General features: G+C 41.8%; 2 protein-coding genes and 1 pseudogene across 4 annotated transcripts in view; all 3 read right to left on the bottom strand.

Moving 5' to 3' along the window:
* Positions 1-851: 851 nt before the first annotated feature.
* Positions 852-15377, bottom strand: part of LOC148036290 (DNA glycosylase/AP lyase ROS1-like) — a 76013-nt gene continuing 61487 nt past the window's right edge. For 2 of the 3 annotated variants that reach the window (XM_087678294.1, XM_087678295.1), the window contains one exon: positions 855-1530. In XM_087678294.1, the coding sequence (XP_087534420.1) occupies positions 1424-1530 (107 nt within the window). In that variant the 3' untranslated portion in view covers positions 855-1423. Of the gene's footprint in view, positions 1531-15377 lie in introns of all 3 variants that reach the window. The other variant, XM_087678296.1, reaches the window with a different exon arrangement.
* On the bottom strand, positions 10864-12951 carry LOC148036291 (kinesin-like protein KIN-13A pseudogene; annotated as a pseudogene).
* On the bottom strand, positions 13084-13938 carry LOC148036292 (uncharacterized). The gene has a single exon (XM_087678297.1). The coding sequence runs from the start codon at positions 13936-13938 to the stop codon at positions 13084-13086; it is 855 nt and encodes a 284-aa protein (XP_087534423.1).

Below are 15377 nucleotides of genomic sequence, written 5' to 3' on the forward strand. Positions count from 1 at the left end.
CATGGGCCTCAAAAGCTAAAGGACGTTAAGACTTGGTGCTGTGAATGCCTTCTGTGTCTGCATGTGGTATATTTTAACACTGTTCCAATAAAATTATGCTTCAGCTTCAAGTAGATATTCCTTTGTTTGATTCTGAAAAGGTCTGAATACTACTTAGCATGTTTGTCACTGGCATAAGTATGCTTCATAAGACTCCAGATTTGTTTCCTGGTGAGTAGTTAACCTTTGAGACACTGGTGGAATATTTGACAGCCTGATTAATGGAAATGGATGCAGGAAACCTTGTGCAAACATATATAGAGGGAGGATAAATATGGTGTTTGGACTTATGCATCTCTACTTCAAAAACATGCAAGTTTATACTAAAGCATTTTGGCTAATCTGGTTGATCCTCAGAAATGATTAGTTGGTTTGAACTTTTACATAACTGACTGGCTTTTTATGAGATTGAACATATGCATGCTTAATTCTTGATCAGCTCTGTTTGCTGCTTCATTCTCACTGTTTCAATTTATGATAATATTTTGGAACATAAATTTCAAAAACACTGGCTGCTGCTGTCGCATTTTTACCGTTCAAGTAATCTCAAAGGCTGTTCTTGTTAAGTTTGCCGTTGCAATATGATCTTCTGGCTTATGCTTTTGATTTTTCGTTGCAAGGATTCATTTGTAGGGGCACAGCTTTGCTTTTATTACTTATCAGTCATCGTAAATTTAGACCTTTTTGACATTTTATTTGATCGCGTTTGACCAGGTGCACTTACTTTTTGGTAGCCTAAATGTACCATTTGACCAGGTAGTTCATCAGAAGGAAACTCTATCTGCTGCATTTATGTGAGTTTCTGACTTAAATGTTATCAATCCCGTTGTGGTCAACTAATTACACCATACACAATGGTAGGAATTTCTGTCTTGAATGTTGCGCATGCATGAAGGCATATAATACAAAGGTGACATGGAAGAAAAATGAGAAGCAAAGGTTGGCGATCTAGAATTTTGTCTCTCTTCACTGTATTCCATTCAATCATTCAAATTTGAATGTGGAGAGCAGGAAATACTGCTCTCAAGTAATACTCACTGTAACACCATAAGGGTGTTGTATCAAGAATTAAAATGGGGAGTAGTTCTTTTATACATCTTCTGAGGAAAAATTTTACCTTCCTCCACGATGGATTATCACAGACCAAGAAATTGCTTTTTTTATTCTGTGTACTTTTTACAAAATCGAATGATTTTGAGATGACCATGTGGGGCGGGTTTCAGCATATGTTTCACCCTACTCAATTGAGGTGTGGTGACAGATGGGCCGCCTGCCTAGCTTACAATAACAAAGTGGCAGTCCTTTGAATCACGAAGCCATGCTGGGGCTTCAAGTATATGTTCAAAGTATAAGGCTTCTCCTTCAATGCTTCAAAACTGTGACCTTATCTTTTCCTTGGTTTCTGTTGTTTGCTGATTGGAAAGTGCAATCTGCATACCAGTGGCTTTGGTGCACGTGTTTTGCGGTCAAAACCCCTCACGCATACGTGTCCTGCAAGACAAATCAATCATGTAGAGGGGACAGTTATACAAAGTTTTATAAGCATGCACATGATATTGGGGGTTTATGGTAAAAGGATGCCAGATTATGTAAATATTTATAACCTGTAATTATCAAAATAGAGTTCCACATTTTCAACTCTTTACAGAATTGTCTAAACAAAAGCATTTCTACACTTTCCAACCTAGAGCAAACGACTGTTTATGGATATATGCTAACCTAGGTTTGAGACTATAACTTGTGATGAAGCTAACACGGACACCCATATGAGCTTTAGAGAAATCTCTGACTGGGTGGTAAAATATATTATGGGACACTCAAAAATTATAAAGGAAGTTACGAATGTCCATATGGTCAATCATCAAGGTCTACCCTTCATTTCCTTCCCACCAAGAGGAGCATACAACTGGCTGTTGCACAGAATTAAGTCAGCTCCTAAAGACATTGCATATACTGGATGTAGAAAGAGGCACAGTGTCACTGCAATGTGATATTCTGCCATTTGCTGTCACTTAGTGAAGGATGGTGTACTGAAAACTTGGCTGATTGTGTGGAAACAAAGTATTTGATGTTGAGCCACTAAATCTAGGGTTTTCATAAACCCATGATTCTCTTGAAACCAGCCCCAGAAGCACATTAGTTCTGAATAACTATCAGTAAATGGCTTATTTTTGGCAATAGGTCACATGCACCCCCAATCCTCTATAAATAGGAGTCTATGTGGATGCATTCCATTCCACATTCTTTATTCTGGACAGCTATCATCAGCCCTCATCTTGCCCACTACTGTCTACACCCCTCCACTGGCAGATATCTCAGTTTGTGGTGCTTCCCAAGTGCTGCCTTATTTGTTTGATGCAGTCCACCAGCCAGGCGATGTAATTTGGGGAGTCTGTTCAGCATCAACATCATCTACATCATCTTGCTCAGCTGTGTTTTCATCTTTCCCAGCAAGGCGACCTGTTTCTGACTGCTTCTCATCTGTGTTTTCAGAGCTGCCAGCTGTGCGGGCACAGTCAGCAGTCCGTCTTTATCAGATACCTTGAGTTTTGCTGATGATTCATGCCTGGTGATTTTCCTTCAATTGTGGCCTATGATCCTCAGCCTTGTGCTTGCTGCTTGGAGGTCTCTAACATTGTGGCCATCTGTGTTTCCCAGCTGGGTAGGCTGCCTTGCTGTCGCCAAGTCTCCAATTGCTGATTCTATCAGCTGATGTCATCATTTTCTCAACTAGACATGCATTCTCAGCAGTCTGGGCCTACATTATGAGTGATTGTCTGTTGCAATTTAGGACCCATATGCACACTCTTAGAGCTGTCATCCGTGTCTCTGACCTCCCTTCTAGCTTACCTCTTCCCCAATCCATTTGAGACATGAAGGTTTGAGGACCATTATATCATACTGGCATACAGTTTCATTATTCGTTCATTCATTCATTCATCACACTAAGTTCTATTGCATTCACTATGTTTGTCAAACACATGGAGTTTTCTATCTTTGTTTAAGCATCTCTTACATGGTATTAGAGCTAGGTACACTAAAAGATACCTTAGCCTTGATTTGAAAACTTGACATTGAAGAGAAGTGAGAATGCAAGAAGGAAAGATGTCTTATCCACCATCTCCAAAACAGTCTTCTCAAGAGCTTCCTTCGGTTCCTACACCTTTCTTCATGGAGGTTCTGAGAGACTTGCAACCACCTTCTTAAATGCAAATTTCTCCATGCCCTAATTACTTTAACACAGAAAAGATGTATTCAATCACTCCTAATGAATGTGAGAGATAGTCAAAACATGAACATGCCTTAGAACCGTCTATTCCTACTGCTTATCCTTCTAAAATTCAAGATTCTTCCATGCCTTGATTTTTTAAACATGGAAAAGATGTGTTCAATCACTCCTAATGAATTCATGGCAATCTTAAAGTGGAGGAAAAAGTGAGATGGTCAAAATATGAGCATGTCTCAAAGCTCATCTTTCCTATTGCTCATTCTTCGGCAATACCATCCAAACGATTCCATCTTCAACCAAGAGGGCGGTGTACAATAGCTTGGACATGATGCTAACAAGAATCTAGAACTTCTAGCCCAAGGAGAACATATTGAGATGGGGTACATACTGTTCTTCAGTCTGAACCTATTAGAATCGATGAAAGGTAAACAAGTCGTATTTTTTGGTCCTTCCCAATTTACCTCGATCTGCATGCTATGGATACAAGTATTCATAATAACCTTGACTTGTACCGGTACATGAATATTAATAAAGATGGCTCAAGAAGAAAAAGAATAACACCTCTCGTTTATTTGCAAATTCAGGAGATGTTTCTTTTGGTGAATCCTTGTACACTCAAATCTAATCAATCCTAGTCACTTCTTACACATACATTCCACCCATTCCACCCTCTCATTCTATTGCTCACGTTACGCATCCACCTTTGACACAATTCACTACATCGGGAGGACCAAGGTTCTTAGATACATATCCCTTGTGTGAGCCTACGTCTATCCACAATTGGGTAGTGGAGGTGTATCACTGGTGGGGTTACATCCCTCAAACCACACACTTTCGGGTATTTATTTTTAAGGGTTGCCCACCCATGAGTACCTATGTCCTAGTATTGTCTAGATGGTACCCCAATTTGCACACATGACCTTACCTAGTGGATCATTAAGCCTATAGTTAGGCAAGGGACTCATCGTACACAGCTTGGTCCTAGATGGGGAAAGGGTTGTAGGTGGGGGGTGCAAGAGGAGACCCTAGAATGGATGCAAAGAGTGCAAATGGAGTGGCATTTGTAGACTAGTCACCCAAACCTTCAAGATTATTGTAAGGTGGGGGTGGATGAGGCTGTCTATGTGCCACATGTCCAACGGCATGTGTGCCAAGAGGAGCAAATGAGGCAGCAATGGGGAGCGCAGCCCCACTCGATTGTCTAGGGATGATGACCCTTGAGAATCAGAGCAATCTCCAATTTCCCACTTTTCAATATGTTGAATTTTTTGAACTGTAACCAACCAATGTAACTTTATCACTATTAGAGATTTGGTGATGATCTGACAATGAGAACCAAAGAAACCAACCTTTAGCAAATAAAGGATAGTAGAAACTAACACTCACTTCTAATTCAACACTTTAAGTAAATCAAAAAACCACAACACATATAGAGCTAGATACTTTTATGTAATAATAGAATTCCACCTAGACACAAACACTAGATTGACCTTGACACCCATTGTGGTATTTCTCTAGTTTAGTCAAGAAGAATCAAGTACCCCATAAAGTTATGATATAATCTTTGATCCCATGTCAAGTACAAGTGCCACAAGTCAACTGATCTCTAGAGCCACTTTGGAAGTTTGAAGCCCAATCAAAGAGAAGCCACCAAAATAGGAGTGTCGAACTATCCAAGTCTTTGCTTTGATCAAAGTGGTAGGTCCTTGTAGGGGTGAGTTCCAAACAAAAACACAGGCAATAAGTGTAAGTACGATATGAGACCATAGAACACACCTAGCACTACTTAAAAAGAATATGCTTTTAGGTGCTTTTATGTTTAGTATAAGAAGGTTTGCCACTCTCAAAGGGGAGGCAAGCTAAAGATATACAAAATAGTGAGACAAACTAAAGCTAGCCCCAGTAGAATCAGAAGATCTATATGTGGGAACAATGGGAGTGGCTTGATCAGTATCATAGACATCTGAATTGAGTGAGGCGTGATGTACAAAATAGTGAGACAAACTAAAGCTAGCCTTAGTAGAGTTAGAAGATCTATATGTGGGAAGAGTGGGAGTGGCTTGATCAGTATCATAGACATCTGAATTGAGTGAGGCGTGATGTACAAAATAGTGAGACAAACTAAAGCTAGCCTTAGTAGAATTAGAAGATCTATATGTGGGAACAGTGGGAGTGGCTTGATCAGTGTCATAGACATTTGAATTGAGTGAGGGGTGATGCTCCACAATCCTCTTGATCAAAATGTCTTTGGGTAAAGTGTGCTTGGCTGCTTCTTGCGTCACACTAGATATAGATGGCGACTCGGAAGTAGGAGACAATGCCGCATCTAGTTTATCCTCAAGGGAGATGAGCACCTAAGGATCAAAGTCCACTATGGGGGTGGTGGACCTATCAAAGAATCCTTTAGTGTGGTGGGGATTGGCTAATGGGGTAGTCATGAAGCCATGTGACTAGTGTTACAGGCATCTTGGCGGCATGGATAAGCCATAGGTGTTGGAGCATGATCCCCTTAAAATTGAGGGGTAGAAGGGCCCTCACTTGATGTGCTAGAGTTCCTAGGTGGGGAACATGATTGATTTTTGGGTAGCTTGCCCTTGGTCTTTGACTCATGATCAAAATGGCTAGATGTTGGATGTATCTATTTTTCTTAGGGACGTTTTGCCGGCCTGGTCTCAATCTTGCAGAGAGTTACTTTGCTTCTTACTACTCAACTCGATCTTGTTATTCTTCCCACCTCCTTGCTTCTCCTTTTGAGTGGTGGAAGTTGAGGATCCCTCTGAATATGGAAGATGGGATTCCTTGTGAATTTGATCAAACAACCTTGTAAAACACAAAAGTTGGCATTCAAATTCATAGGAGGTGGGAAAATGGGATATTGAAATATTTATGTATTTATGTATGTGGTGTCTTAAAAATATAAAGGCAAATGTGACTATGACTAAAGAGTGTGGAAAGATGAGCATTCATGTGGATGGATAACGATGATGAGCTGTTAGTTAGAGGTGTCCAAGTGTAATGTACTGCTTGTATCAATTTGCATATTTACAAAGGTAGTAGTAATGTAATGCTTTCATCTTACTTTTTTTATATCATGGGTTTTCTTATGTGTAATCCATCTTAACCTCATGTTTGTTAAGAATTAGAGCCACACACTCTCTTCTCCTCTCTTGCATCTTCTTTGTTTCTCATGTATTTTTCTTTATTCATAACAAACAACCTATTGATTTATTTTGCAAGCCAGTGCATATTGTGCGCAAACAAGGGGCGAGCAAGAAAGAGCTTGAAGCTCTAAATCAGCTGCATGTAGTACAAGAGTATACTCTTAGTTGAGTTGAAGTTACCAACACACATGAAGCTAAAAAAGATGCATTACATACTACTCTTTATCACCTTAGTAAAATAGTACTAGACTCAAAGATTACCAAAGTTTCTGTGTCCTATGAGCAAAACACCTAAACTTTAGGAGAATCCACATCTACAAATAGGAGGTTGCTTGGCCACTCACTTCATCCCTTGTTTTGTAGGTTACCCTAGTTCTTCCCAGTCTCCATCCATTAGGCGTCTCATTCAGCTTACGGCTTGGTCATCCCCAGTTATCGCCCTTCAGCCTTGTGACTTCTATGGCTGCATTTTGCCCCATCTTGTTGATGCCATCTGTTAGCCTGCCACTTTTAGTGTTGTCAGTTTGTCATCCCCCTGTTGTAAGCCCTTGTCAGAGTTGATGGAGATATGGAAGCTTTGGCATTTTAGTGTGCATTTCTCTTGTTTTAGGCCCTTTTCAGTCGGTTTACACCTCTTGTTAGTGCCTACTTGCATCCATACTATGCAAGATGCCACCTCATTATTTGTCGGATTTTCCTATGCAGTTGGACTGCATTTATTGCAGTCCCTTAGATTATTTGCACCTGTATAGAGAGGGTGCCATCGAGGGCATCTTAAGACTCCTCACCTTTTGTAGGTTGCTTCTTTGATTTTGGGCATTCTCCTTTGTCTCTGGTGCGGCTGTTGCCATCATTGTGAGAGAGGACAGGATCGAAGCTGAGCACAGAAAAACAGTAGACAGTAGAGAGTGAAGCACAACACCCAATGCAATAGACTGAAAGAGTGTAAACTGAAAGTACAAGGTACAACCCTTAAACCCTAGGGTTGTAGGGGGGTGTTCATACTCGAACACGGTAAGTGCCCGTAAGTGTGTGTCATAAGCACATACCTAATAATACCATAAGTCTGGGGGAAAAAACCTCTTCTACCGAGAGTAAAAAGTGCCCGAGTGTCCTACTGATGATCGACACTCCTATGTGAGCATAGGCATAAGTGAGGTGTGAGTGAAATATCCAACAAACCCCCTTGGAGTGAAGAGTGATCGAGAGTACAAGGATCATCTGCCACCAAAGGAGATCAATTTTAAAGCATGGCGAAATTTCTCACGAGGAAGAGCTTTGGTGAAGATATCTGCCACATTACTGGTGGTAGGACAATAGACAAGGCTGATATCACCTGCATGTAGTCTCTCTCTGAAAAGTGATAATGTATCTCAATGTGTTTCGTGCGTGCATGAAACACTGGGTTCCATGCCACTGCAATGGCACTCTGACTGTTAGTGAACAAGGGAGTAGGCTCCGTAATAGATACATCTAGATCAGCAAGCAAGCATCTAATCCATACGCATTCAACTGTGGTAGTGAAAGCTGCCTTCTATTCAGCTTCACATGACAATGTGGCAACACTGGACTGTTTCTTGCTAAGCCAAGATATGCAAGACGAGCCAAGAAAGAAACAATTGCCACTAGTGGAGTGACTTGAATCATAATCACCAGCCCGATTAGAATCACTGTAAGCATGTAACTGCAGTGGTCCCCCCTTGGCATAAAGCAATCCAAGAGATCTAGTACCCTGCAAGTAACGGAAGACACACTTAACAGCTTGCCAATGTGACATGCGTGGCTGATGCATATATCTGGTTAGGGTTGAAACTGCAAACTGTATGTCTGGCCTAATGTTGCATAAGTAAATAAGACATCCAACTGCTGGAGCATATGTGTGTATATCAAACAAATCACTGTTATCATGTAATGACAGTTTAAGTCTAGGTTCCATTGTTGTACAAACTGACTTGCAATCTTGTAAGCCAAAATTCTCAAGAAGTTTACCAATGTATCTTGACTGTGATAACCCAATACATCTAGCATCATGTATAAATTGAATGCCCAAGTAATAATGCAAAGACCCTAAGTTTGACATGTCAAAAGTTTGCTGCAAATTTTGTTTAAATGCTGAAATTTGATCAGCATGTGTCCCTATAAGCAAGAGATCATCAACATAAAGACAAATGACCAGCATGGATCCCCCCTCTTTACATACGTAAAGGGTAGACTCAGATGAGCTGTTTATGAACCCTTGGCTAAGCAAGAAAGCATCTATATTTGCATACCAAGCTCTAGGAGCTTGTTTCAAACCATACAAAGCTTTTTTCAGCTTGCAGACCAAGTGTTCCAAGCCCTCAATTGCACAACCAATGGGTTGTTGTACATATACTTCCTCATGAAGTTCCCCATGTAAAAATGCAGTTTTAATATCCAATTGATGCACAATCCATCCATAATGAGCAGCCAAAGCAACCATAGACCTGATGGTCGTCATACGGGAAGTAGGAGCAAATGTCTCCTCATAGTCAATGCCTTTTTTCTGTGCATAGCCTTTAGCTATAAACCTTGCCTTGTATTTGTCAATGGATCCTTTTGCATTCCATTTCAGCTTGTAGACCCATTTTGTTCCAATGGATTTCTTCCCAAATGGCAAAGACACCAAATCCCATGTTTGATTCTTAGTGATAGAATCCAATTCAGCTTTCATTGCTGCCATCCAATGCACACTCTGTTGTGCATCCTTAAAACATTCAAGCTCTTCTTCATCAAGGGTGCTTGCTGCCATAACAAACTCCATGGTATGTGCAGTATCATGCATATGAGCTTGCCTTCTAGTACGACTAGCCATAGATACATCCAGATGACTATCTTTCATAGTCTGTAAATACCATCTAGGCATTTGTCTTGCCTCCTGACTGTGCATAAGCTCTTGCTGAATTTCAGTTTCAGCACTTTGCTGAATATTCAGATCAGCCAATGGCTGATTTTCTGCATTTTCCAAAGGAGTAGCTGGCTGAACATTGAGTTCACTTGTTGAAACTCCAGCTGAATCACCAAATGTAATGGGTAGCAGCCCTTCAAATACATCACGGGCAGCCTGATATGTATCTAAACCAGCCAGGGACAATTCTGATTTTTCATCAAATAGTACATTCCTATTGACAAACACCTTTTTCGAAACAGGATCATAGAGTTTGTAGCCTTTACTCTCACTGCTATATCCCATAAAAATGCATTTAACAGCCTTGTTATCCAACTTTTTCGTGAGTACCTTTGGAATATGTGCATATGTAACGAAAGAAGCTGAGAGGAGAGAGAAGGAGAGCTGAGGAGAGAGAAAGAGAACAAGAAGAAGGAAGAAGACTAGAAGAGGAGAGAGAAAGAGAAAAGAGGAGAGAAGAGAAAGCCATGGAAGCTGGAGATGAAGGTGAAGAGTGTGATCTTGATAATAATTGGCTGCCCTAATCTGGGGCTCTTACACCTTGTATACCCTGGTCAGTGTGACTGGGTATCTAAACCCTAGTCGGTGTGTATCCCGCTTGTTACAATCCATCCCCACCCTGAAGGTTTTTGCCCTAAAAAACAAGAAGTAGAGGGGAGTGATGGGTGGCTAAGGGAGGATTGCAGAGTACTACTTTGAGCCCTTTGACAATGAAAATTGGGTGGGTAAAGATTAGGGACAGCATCCTGTCCAGGACCGGCCTGCTGAAGTAAACAGGTCATAACTTTTAATAGGCTGCTCCAAATAGGGTGTATCACATGTCAAAATGGAGCTTATGACGAGTACTTTCAGCCCATATAGGTGACACTTGATTTCCATTAATGCAGGGTAAAAACTGTTCTAGAATAGTGTGCTATCTACAAGTTATCTGCAATGCAGACTAGGGCAAAGTTAGCTAATCCTCAGTCAAAATTGCACCGTTGAAGTAGGAGGAGGGCTGCACTGGTAAAATGCTGATCGAGGTAGGGCTTTTCTGAACCCATTTCTTCCCTGGGATCAAATGGATAACCTACATGATAAGCATCAAGAGCATAAGGGTCATCCATACAAGCATGGATCATCGTACTACCACCGGGGTCAAAAGGATAATTGTGATCCAATGCATCCAATGTATCATAGAAGTAATTCATGGTGTCATCTTCAAGCACTGATGGTGACAGAAGATCCTTACTAGCCCATACGGTAGCATGCATTGAAATGTCCATAAACTCATTGGAAACTACTATGCCATGTAGAACTGGAGCATATGAGGTGGCAATCACTACATCATTCACTACATCAACCCATTGGCATTTCATGTCCATGAGTCCCACATGTGTGGCTACTACTGGGCATTCAAAATTAAGGGCCGTGGGCTGATGGGGCACTTGCTCATGAGGCTGCAGTGAGATGCTCTCATCATGGCATTGTTTATGAGAAGCATCATGTTCCTCATAAGGATGCACATGCTACTCATAGTAATGATCAAGTGGTTGATGATATCGATCACTCTGTTGCTGATGATGATGTTGCTCCCCATGTACATACTCGTATACATTTGCATGATGTTGCCCAAGTACGTAAGGCTGTCCAGATGGTTGTCCATGTATGTGACTAGAATGTAGCTCATAAGGACATACACAGTCATCAGATGCATGCTGCTGCTCAAAATATGCACAATCATCATATACACGCTGACCATAAGTAGGCACATGATGCTGCCTTTGCACATCCAAACCATGCCAGTGGTCAAGATACCCATAATGTCCATGAGAATGCCCATGTTGCTGCACATAATCATGCTGATCTGTCCTTTTAATTGTAGCCATTTGAGCAACTTGAGTCGTAAGGGCTGCAAGTTTGTCATTGATTGCCATGGTTTGCATGTTGGTGACTGAGATGGTTGAGATCACTCGATCCAACTTAGACATGAACTGACTGTGTTGCTCAATCAATTGGTTGTGGCTCGCAGCTCGGAGAGCTTCTTGTCGCTGTAAAGCAACGTTCAATGCATTCATTTGGGGATGCGAAGAGTGAGCAAAGGAACTAGAACTATGAGCCAGGACTGATTTGTTTTTGCAGATACTATTGTCTCTTTGTTGGTGCATTTTCTCCATCAAGTCCTCCACTTCCAGCCTATGGGCAGCAATTAAGTCCTCTTCTTCCTCAAGTATAGCAGTTATATGACCGTCATATCCATTTTGAGAAACCAGTATGCCTGGAGTATCCCTGGACCTGGAATTGGAAATGTTTTGAATACTGTCCTCCGTGTTTGAAGCTTGTCTTGCTACTGCACCATTTTTATCAATTCCGCCTTCATCAGTCGAAATCCATGCACGATTTTTTAATGTCTTGTCATCCCTTACAGTTTTGTGTCCAGGAGGAGAAACTCTCTCTTGGTCAACTCTGTCAGTCGAAGAATCACATTGGTAATTGAAGTTGTTAGACATGCCATCCCTCAAAATGGCTCGATCTTTATCATTAGAGGACGATGGTGTTCTATTGTCTTCCCTGGTTATAGGACCCTGAGTAGATGCTAGTGCAGACCAACCATCAAAATCTCCTTGCCAGTTTGCTTGATCAATAGGTCTCTTACTAGTCTCAGCAACCCTGCTATCCATGATCTGATCAGAACTTTCAGGTGATAGCAATGGAAGAGAACTGGTTGCCAGCTCCCTTTGACTTTGCACAACTGTATTTGGGCTGGGATCCCTCTTTGAAGTGCTGTTCTTGGATAAACTCTTCACCCTGTTTGCATATTTGAGTGTGTTAAGAGTGTGCTCACAAGAGCCAGTATTTGGAGAAATGCATGAGATCATGATAGTTCGAGAGTCACCAATGAAAGAATCACGTAAAACTTTTGTCAATTTACTTTCCCTGAAAGGAATATGACCTTGCTCATGGTCCATTGCCCGAATGCACTCTTTAAGAGCAAGTAAACTCTTGTGAATTTCAGCACCCTCAATCCTTGTTTGGCGATCATTATCAGTTGTATCAGCCCCACATTCACTACCAGCCAAGTCAATAAAAGAGAACTTTCCAACCAGCTTTCCTACCCTTTCTTCCTTCTTGTTGGAATGCTTTTTTATCACCAACTGCAGAACAGCATGTGATCTTGAAGACTCTTCATTGGCACCAGTTGATCCTGTACTCCTTGATGCATTACCTCTTTCAATATAATCTTTTACAAGATCAACATCTGAGACAGGGAATTCCTTCAAGCCCACAATACAAACTTGCTGGCGACCATCTTCCCTCATGCAAAGCTTCCTTCGTTCATTTAAAAGATCATACAGCTTCCCTCCATAGATCTCAAAAAAACTAAGCCATAGTTGCAGTCCCTGGTGCTTGTAAGTTGGGTGATGCATTAAATCCAGGATGTCTTGGCAAGCCCTTCGAGGTGGAGGCTGCATGGTGAAAGTCTTCCCACTGCCTGTCTGCCCATAAACAAAGCATGTTGCCTTTGTACGTTGGAATATGGTTGGAATAATTGGCTCCGTAGTTACTCGATAGACCTCATCATTAGAAACTTGATCATCCAACACAGCATCGAACATAAAATCATGTTTTTCTACATAGGCTGTAAGGTCCACCTTCAACTTGGGCTCATGAACAGTAAGTGAACATCCATTCCCATCAATTGTCACAAGGTCCTCTTCTTTCCGAGCTCTCTCTTTTTTGTTGAGTGGTCATTTTCGCACCACAACTTTGATTCTTGCAAGGTTGTTTGTGCTGCCAGTAATGCCCTTCTCTAAGATGGCCACTCTCATAGGACTACTTTCACTATTATTTCTTAGCTTGCTGATTGGTGGTCTGCTGGTGGACCATAGTATTTCATTTGCATAGCCTTTCTCTGAAATGGTAGCAATTGGAGAAGCCTCAAAAGGTTCATGAACAGCATCCTCAGATAGAAGCTCTATGTCATCGATGGAGTGCGGGTCCAATATCCCGGCGCTAATCTCCCCACGCAATTTAGGTGATGATAAGCCATCAACAACATTCTGTTCTCCGAAACCCCGAGGAGGTGAAGTGAACAATTCGGCAGAATGTTTTCCTCCATTGCTCTTGGACATTATAAGCCTTCTATCTTCCAAGCCATGCACACCATGCCTTGCATAATCCTGCATCAGATCTGACATGCCCGAGGAAGAAGAGGCAGACTGCCATGCCTGAGTGATTTGACTAGTGGCAGGAACAAAGAGCTTCAGATCTGCAGCCATTTCAGGCGAGGAGAAGAAAGAATAAAAGCTGGCTCCTTGCTGTTGTTGATGATGGTTATGAAGATGATGAAGGGGATCCATCACTTGCTGCTGCTGAGAAGGGAGAGAAGAGAGCTCAGGAAGTCTTCCTCCTACTCTATATACATCCTGTTGGGTCATCCAGACCTCTGAAGATGGCACAACTGCAGAGTTCCTGAAAATCCCTTGCCCATCCCCTACATAAGGCTCATCACAATTCTTTGTCCAAATCTTGATCCAGAGCTGTTGTCCTCGTTCTTTCGAAATCTGCATTGCGCAAGGGAATCCTGGAAGGTTTTCTTTCATCACCCTCTACAGGAGCAATCGTCTCTGATCTTCTATCTGAAACCCCACTGTCTGATCTACTATTCAATCCAGCTAGGTGTTCTGACCTTCTCTCATTACCAGTCTCTGATCTCCTATCAGATACAACCTTTGAATTACCCAAGCCTTTGCTAACTGCACTTTCTAACCGTCTGTTTGCTGGAACCTTGCTGGCTTCAGAATCTCTCTCTACTGGCCCTTCCATTTTAATGTCTGCAATATGATTGGGGTTATCCCTGTCTGGAACTCCCTCATTTCTTCTGTCACGTCACTATAGAAGTCTTCAAATGGTTCGCCACACAAAGCACAAGCATTTTGATTCTCGTCTGCCAAAATAGCTAGAACTTCATCGTGCTCCTCTGGATTTACAGTTACAGCTTCAGAAAGGAAAGAAGGCACAGGGGTTGTGGGAAGAACAATAGGAACATGATGAGAAGGAACGACAATATTGTGCATGCTGGGGTAATAGAGAATACAATCCTGTCCTTCAACACAGTGGCTGCTCAGGGAGCCCTTTTGTACAGTTTGATGCCCACGCTCACCTACCAGCCAGAGTGAGCAATCTTGAATCACATGCACTGAGACGAGTACAACACAAAGTGACTCTCTTGGCCTGAAACCTGAGGAAGCCACCCAAGAAAGACCACGACATGATATCTTGTAGCTACCAGCAATGCTGGAGTTAATCTTGCAAGCCAGAGGCAAGAAAAACCAGTATGAATTTCTCTGAAGATGTCTCCCACATGGTTGAACTGATCCACCTCAAGAGGGTGCTTGAATGATAGAGCAAAGCATAAGGAAGCTTTCCCTCAAGATGTTGCAGATGGTTTGGAGCAAGGAATGGGAGATATCATCAAAAGAGAGACCATGGCAGCCACCAAGCTTGAGGGAAGAAGAGAAAGGTCTTTCTTGAAAAGTAGCAGTAGTTTTACTCTTCTCTAACTCCTGTGAGCCAACTTCAACCAGAAATCCCTAAATTTTTACCTCAAAATTTGTGATGAGCTACTAAAGTTGGCCTGAGTGCCTCCAACTTGGCCATAGCTCTGCACGATCTCCAAGAAAGGCTGCTAGCACCATGTGATACTCCATCACTGCTTCTTACAGCTCTTGTCCTTGCTGCAGTACCTGTGTGACTAGTTTTTTTTTGTAAAATATAACTGCATATGAGGAAAGAGAAATAAGAAGGGACCAAATACCTAAGCTCTGATACCACTTGTAATGAAAGAAGCTAAGAGGAGAGAGAAGGAGAGCTGAGGAGAGAGAAAGAGAACAAGAAGAAGGAAGAAGACTAGAAGAGGAGAGAGAAAGAGAGAAAAGAGGAGAGAAGGGAGAAGGAAGCCATGGAAGCTAGAGAAGGAAGCCATGGAAGCTAGAGAAGGAAGCCATGGAAGTTGGAGATGAAGGTGAAGAGTGTGATCTTG

Source organism: Lygodium microphyllum, chromosome 5 (genome assembly GCF_053477565.2).
Source record: "Lygodium microphyllum isolate KBCC chromosome 5, Lygodium_microphyllum_v1.1.10, whole genome shotgun sequence".
Taxonomy (NCBI): Eukaryota; Viridiplantae; Streptophyta; class Polypodiopsida; order Schizaeales; family Lygodiaceae; genus Lygodium; species Lygodium microphyllum.

Coding starts and splice junctions, on each gene's coding strand:
- LOC148036292 (XM_087678297.1), bottom strand. CDS start 13,938: ATGAAAGAAAACCTTCCAGGATTCCCTTGCGCAATGCAGATTTCGAAA.